Source organism: Otolemur garnettii, unplaced genomic scaffold (assembly GCF_000181295.1).
Source record: "Otolemur garnettii isolate 467f Iridium unplaced genomic scaffold, OtoGar3 scaffold00022, whole genome shotgun sequence".
In the NCBI taxonomy this organism is placed as follows: Eukaryota; Metazoa; Chordata; class Mammalia; order Primates; family Galagidae; genus Otolemur; species Otolemur garnettii.
Genome location: NW_003852417.1, coordinates 9,458,123 through 9,465,270, shown reverse-complemented (window position 1 = coordinate 9,465,270; position 7,148 = coordinate 9,458,123). Strand labels below are relative to the sequence as shown.

Sequence of the window (7,148 nt, the reverse complement as noted above, 5' to 3'; positions counted from 1 at the left end):
CCCGGCCATTTTTTGGTTGCAGCCATCATTGTTGTTTGGCGGGCCTGGGCTGGGGATTCAAACCCACCACCTTAGGTGTACGTGGCTGGCGCCTTAGCCGCTTGAGCCACAGGCGCCAAGCCTGTGTAGGAATTTCTGAGAATGAAGTACTAAAAACTAGAAATTCTGGGTCAAAAAACAATACATTTCATATACAACTTTGTGATATATTATTGAAACTTATTTATAATTAAGTTATGTGAGACAAATAAGTTAAGTCCTTAGGAGATAAATTTACATTTCAAAGAGAATGAACTATGTGGCAATGATTTGTTAATAACAGTAAACATTTTATTTCATAATTGTTATGTGCCAGGTATTACAGTAAACATTTTATATATGCTATTTCATTTAATCAATCTTTTTGAAAAGGTAAACAAATTTTGTAAACAAATGCAAAAGAGAGAAAGAAAAAAATTACCTTTGTATTCATAGTGAAATTTTTGTAAACAGTCTGGGCTCCGTACAGGAAGGCATCTCCATCGTTGGTGAGGCAGCCATCTACGTGACCACCAGCATTGAGGTGAGCACACATGGCTTCAGCTTCCCCAGCAGCTTGAACCCAGGGGATTCCTAAACATTCTAGCATCTCAAGGCACTGAAAACACCAAGTAGATGTAAGAAGTTAAGCAATGTTTTTATTGCTCATTTCAGTGTTTATTAATAGTAGCTATTTACATGTTTTAAAAATTAGACTGGACCCTCTGTAGTTGACTAGTCAAGGGTCTGTAACAATCTGGTCAACATAAAAGAGGTTGTCACCAGAAGGAACTAGGCCTGCTGTACTGTGGTACACTTCTGGTCTATGAAAATGAGGTCAACTTACTTAAGGAGGTGGTCAACCATGGAGGTGCTCCTCTATATTTACAAGACATTCAGAAATTTGAACACTGAATACTTGATGTCATTAAAGAATGACTGCTAAAGTGTTGGGTGTGATAAAAATTATAACACGGTTATGTTTCTTTTTAAGAGTTATCTTTTAGAACGGTACTGAAATACTGAGAGTGATATAATATTATGGCTGGGATTTACTTCAAAATAATGTGGGAAAAGGGGAGTAGGTAAGGATGTAGAAGAAACATGATGAACCAGGAATTGATAACTATTTAAGATTGATGGTAGGTTACTTTTGTATTCATTTAAAATTTTCTGTAATAAAGAGTTGTATTTTTAATCAACTACAAATTAATTCAAATTTGTTTTTCATCGTTTTGTTCAATGCTATCATCTTTAGATTCTGGAAATATCTTTAAATAATAATTAATCATATTAAGATTTATATTTGGAGAACTGTAAATTTTTTTTCGCATGACAGCCCAATGTGAATGCTTCTCAAAAAGATGCTATCACACAGTTCTGGCTTGAGTAAAGTTTTCTTCTTTTTCTCATCTTGTCTTCCCTGTGCAATGAAACTCTTGCATTACAGGAAATCACATAGGGGGCAATTGTTGGTATCCTCCAGGAGACCAAATGTCTGTGCAGGATGATTATATCATTTTGCTGATGCACAAATAAGCTGCTAAGTATTTTGTTTGTGTTATGATTTTAAGCCATTTGAGCTGCCTGTGATTTAGCCTTACAATCTAGTTTATTCTGTTATTCCCTAATATTGGGAATACTGATTATGGAGGGGGAATAAAGAGTATTTAAATGGATGGAATAAATATTATCACTTGCTTTGACTAAATGATTGTGTGCTATATTACATAATAAAGACCTGTGCCAGATGTTGCCCAAGGTGGACAAGTTTCAAAAAGACAAAGTACTATGAAATTATTTTTCAGGCCTTTGACAAGGTGACTTTAGGGAGATAGTTTTGTTACAAATGTTACTTCCACCTTACCCTTAAATAAAAAAGTATACTTTCATGATAAAGTTATTTCAGTTTCTTGTGCAATCTGTTATTAAAGAATAATGACAAATTATTATTATTTGCCTAAAAAATAAGCTTAGAATTTGCTATGAGGGTGGTTGTAATTTTTCTTCCCCTTCATCTGGGATGGAGCCTGGAGGTATTCTTGGAGGACTAATTTGTGCTTTTCATGGTTGTATCTAAAAGATGGCAGTGGTTTAGGAGGTAGTAAGGCCTAATAACTGAGAGTACATAAATATGAAAACAAATAATAGACAGGAAACAGTGAACTGATAAAAGATATATGTCCACATGTACCTATTGGTACTGGAGGCCTAGTTCCCTATGCTGACATCTTACGTCGACTAATTTGTTACAGTCCCTTGGGTGGTCAACTTTATCACGAAGAACATAATTCTATCTGCAATAAAGAAATGGGAAAGCAGCAATTTTCTTAAGATAGGATGGATATCGTTTTTAGTTTTTCATCTTTTTTTTGTTTAATGCTGAAGTATGAGAACCAGGAACTGATTATACAAGAAATAATTAGAACCCAGCACAGATATTTTCTTCAGCTGCTGATAGCCATTAAGGTAGACTATTCACTAATTAAAATCTGTTTTTAAAAATCACATACAAACAGCAAATAGACAAAATTTCAGAAGAGGAGAAAAATGAAGTTTATGCAATGCCTTTTAAAAGAAATGTAATTCTTAACCAACATTACAAAGAAAAGCAGGGAAATGAACTCAAAGCAAATATGATTAAAGGTTTACATCCCTAATATATAAAGAACTTACACAAAAGAAAAATTAAAACCTTAGAGGTAAGTAGGTAAAGGACATGATGGTCATTACCTAAAGGACTAAAAGTAGGTGAAATGCTTAACCTCAACATTAAAAGGCTGATACATATTAAATGAAATATCTTTGTTGCTGCACACTGAATACTACAAAGATCAATCTCCTAATACCCAATGTTCTTGTGGGTGTCTCAAGAGTTATAAAGTCATTTCAAAACACTGGTCTATCAATGCAACTTTTAGTAATATTATCTAAAATCCCAAAGCACAAGAAAAAGCTATATACACCAAAAAAGCTTCATTGTAGTTTCATGTGTAAAAGAGAAAATCTAGAAAAGCAAATGATACATACAATTGGAAGAATGATTCACAACTTCCTAAGTGTTGCACAACAGCCATTATGAGTTATGACTTCAACTAGAGTGTGGCAACAGGGAATATGGGCATGATATTTTACATGAAAAGCCATGATAAAAAAATCTGTGTACAATTCTTTAAATATATATACATTTGAAAAGAGACAAACAAAATAATAGCTTCCTATTATTCTAATTATACATCAGAATAATGTATAATGTAATTAGGTGATTTCACTTCTTAACTTTTATAAAAATCTAAAACATACCAATATAATAAGTAATGTATAAATAATACTTTGTAATGTAGCATGATTCATTTTTGTTTTTTTTTTGAGACAGAGCCTCAAGCTGTCCCCCTGGGTAGAGTGCCATGGCATCACAGCTCACAGCAACCTCCAACTCCTGGGCTCAAGCGAGTCTCCTGCCTCAGCCTCCCAAGTAGCTAGGACCACAGGCACCCGCCACAATGCCTGGCTATTTTTTGGTTACAGCTGTCATTGTTACTTGGCAGTGGTGGGTTGGATTTGAACCCACCACTTTAGGTGTATGTGGCTGGTGCCTTAGCCACTTGAGCCACAGGTGCAGAGCTGCACAATTCATTTTTAAAATTACAAGCCCTGGCTCGGTGCCTGTAGCTCAGCAGCTAGGGTGTCAGCCACATACACCAGAACTGGCCGGTTTGAATCCAGCCCCTGGCTGCCAAACAACAGTGACAACTACAACCAAAAAATAGCCAGGCATTGTGGGGGGTGCCTGTAGTCCCAGCTGCTTGGGAGGCTGAGGCAAGAGAATCACTTAAGCCTAAGAGTTTGAGGTTGGGTTGGAGCCTCAGGGGTGGGGCTTAGTGAGTACGGCGCCAGCCCCATATACCAAGGGTGGTGGGTTCAAACCCAGCCCTGGCCAAACTGCAACAAAAAATAGCTAGGTGTTGTGGCGGGCACCTGTAGTCCCAGCTACTTGGGAGGCTGAGGCAGGAGAATTGCCTAAGCCCAGGAGTTGGAGGTTGCTGTGAGCTGTGCGATGCCACAGCACTCTACCGAGGGTGACAAAGTGAGACTCCGTCTCTAAAAAATAATTAACAAAAAGAGTTTGAGGTTGGTGTGAACTGTGATGCCACAGCACTCTACCAAGGGTGCCATGGTAAGACTCTGTCTCAAAAAAAAAAAAAAAAAAAAAGGAAAATAAATAAATAAATAAAATTATAAGCCCCAAGCAAAGTCAAATATGTATTCTATATATCAACTATCATGAATTCTGAATGAATATAAATTCATGAGATCTTATGTATTCTGGGAATTCTTTTTTTTGCAGGTTTTTGGCCAAGGCTGGGCTTGAACCCACCACCTCCAGTATATGGGGTCAGCGTCCTACTTCTTTGGGCCACAGGCACTGCCCTATTCTGGGAATTCTTGAAGTACTAAAGATGTTAGAAAAGGTATTAAGATTATATACCTACTACGTACTATTTGCTTTAAATTATATTTTCTCTACTTTTATCAGATCCCTGCAGAACACCCCTAGCCCCATTTTACACGGTAGAGGGTAGAGGTAGAGACAGACTAGAAATCTTGTCCCGTGTCTCAAAGTTTTCAAATGATATTGTCAGGATTTGAACTCAGGTCAGTTTTACTAAACTATAAACTCTTTATCTATATTGGCCATCTAGCCACAATAAGGTTAAAGAGTATTAAAGATGACAAATAACAAACTTATTAGAGTAAAATGTATTCTTTAATTCAAATCAGAATCATTGAATCGAATCTGAATGCTTACCTCTTTTAACAGTGATTTAAAATGTGATCTCCCTGTTTTTTGAGACCATGTTTTTCCAGAAGGCCCATACCGAATCTCATTCCTCTTTTTCATGACATCTGCTTTCAGCTTTGGTGGCTCCCCTTCCATAACAAAAACCAATTTTACATTCATTTGCATTAAATATGAGATACGAAAAAATAGGTTCCTGAAATATATATAGATTAGTCATATATTAATCATTGTATACTGATAGCAAAAGTCAAAATAGCAATATGACATAAAGGCAAGAACATTGGTAACTAAAATGTTATATGCAATAACCATTTGTTAAGATTTTAAGGAGAGTAGAAAACCACTGAATATTTTTAAGCAAGAGAGATTTATGATGATTCTAATTGCTAGGTGGAAAATGGTTTAGAGTAGGAGACCAAGAGCAGAGGGAGGGAAGCTAGGGAAGGTGGCATTCCAGCAGTACAGATGGAGATAAGGCTGGCACACACTGAGGTGGTGGCTCTGGACACTGAGAGAAGTCTGTGAACACAAAGTGTATTTTGGAAGTGCGACTGGCAAGACGGAATGGTGGACTGGATGATAGGAAGAGGCCGAATAGACAGCGTGTCCCTAGTTTCCGGCTTTAAGTAACTGACACATCCTAGTGGGTATGTTAAGCCAGAGATAGATTATGTGACTCTGAAACTCAAAGAGTTAAGAGGCACAAATCTGCAAAGCATCAATACAAAGATGGCAGATCTTGACATGTTATATATATATATTTGAAAACTCCAAAATATTAAAGAACAAACAAAAAAGAAAAATTGAAACAAAACCAAGATGCAACATCACATATACAATAATACATTTCTGCTGCAATAGCTTTTACTCTACCTGAGGTGGGGCTTCATGACGGTTCCAATCATTTTTTTAACTGTCTGTGCCTCACATACCCAGAGACTCAGATCAACTGCAATGGTTTTCCCACTAAGATTATGTAAATGGATGTGTTGTTTAACAGGTTCCAGAATTTGCCACAAGTCATTCACTCCCATTCTGGTGATTATCTGCTGTTATTTGAAACAAACTTTATAAAATACTGTTAAAAGAAACAGGAATTCAGAGCAGGAATTCAAACAATATATTATGAGCCAGTTCATGAAAATTCACAGAGAATTCTTATTTCTTTCATTGGTCAGCTTTTCAAAATGAATTAAGAAGATCAGAAACATTAAAAATGGTAGTAACTTGCTTTGTTTTAGCTAATAACAACAGCTAACAAATGTAGAGATGGGTAGAAAATACAACAAAGCTTGAAATCATTTTCGTCTACTTGAGAATTCACTCTTTGATACAGACCTAAAAGAGAATGGGAATAGTTCTCCATCATAGTCAGGAAAAATAAAAACCAAACGTAAGGAAACATGCAAATAGGCAAATAAACTAAAGAAATTAAGGAGGTTAATGAAGAAAAATGTTGGTAGAAAAGTGAGGGGAGAAGAAACAAGAAACTGGAAATGGAGAGTTAGAGGTACATGGAATATCTTTTTTAAAAAAAAGCATTAGCTTCTTAAATTGCAGGGTAATGTGTTCACTGAGGAAATATAAAAATTTAAAGAAAACACTTTAAAGTCATATATAGTTCCCCCATCAAAAAAAAAAAACAAACTAATGTTAAACTTTTTTCTGTGTAGATGATATTTTAAAAGTGATTTTAGCTTCAACTCTGCTATTGTTAACATACTTTGGAGGCCAGCTTTTCCTTATTAAACTTCTATATCTGCTTTTCTTTTGTTATTATTTGACAAAGATATTGTGTGGAATTTGCAGTGAGGAGTCAGTTTGACTATACACACACAGTTCAGATTATTATCTTATGAATGACTTTAATTTCCAAAAACAGAAGGAGATAAAAATGTATTAAATCAAAAGGTTATCACCTTTATGCAGACACCTTATGAATAAAGAGTACTGAATTGTACCTTTAACGGAGTTCATTTTAAAAGTCATTTTTCTGAAATTGCTGCAATTTCTGAAATGGGTGCAATGAAAATAAATGTTGGAAGTATTGTTGTCATTTTTCTCAATCTTAATTTTATAATGTGGCCAGTGCACCAAAGTATTATTTTACACATTCATTTTTATAAAGTGCAGAAACACTCACGGATGCTAGTTTACAAAGAAAAATACACATATTTAAACCACAAGGAAGAAAACATTCTGTAGTTTATGGTGGCCCAGTGCTAATATTATCTATTACACATAATAAAGCCCTACTTGTTGAGTGTAGCATTGTGTCATAGATTCAGTTAATGTGGAAAGCTATGATCAATTCTGGACAAAGCGT

General features: G+C 35.5%; 1 protein-coding gene across 1 annotated transcript in view; it reads right to left on the bottom strand.

Moving 5' to 3' along the window:
• Positions 1-5,856, bottom strand: part of GEN1 (GEN1, Holliday junction 5' flap endonuclease) — a 23,404-nt gene extending 17,548 nt beyond the window's left edge. Inside the window, exons 1-3 of the mRNA XM_003787409.2 lie at positions 5,696-5,856; positions 4,829-5,015; positions 461-637 (exon numbers count right to left, since the gene is read on the bottom strand). Of these exons, the coding sequence (XP_003787457.1) occupies positions 461-637; positions 4,829-5,015; positions 5,696-5,856 (525 nt within the window). The remainder of the gene's footprint in view (positions 1-460; positions 638-4,828; positions 5,016-5,695) is intronic.
• Between the last annotated feature and the right edge of the window lie 1,292 nt (positions 5,857-7,148).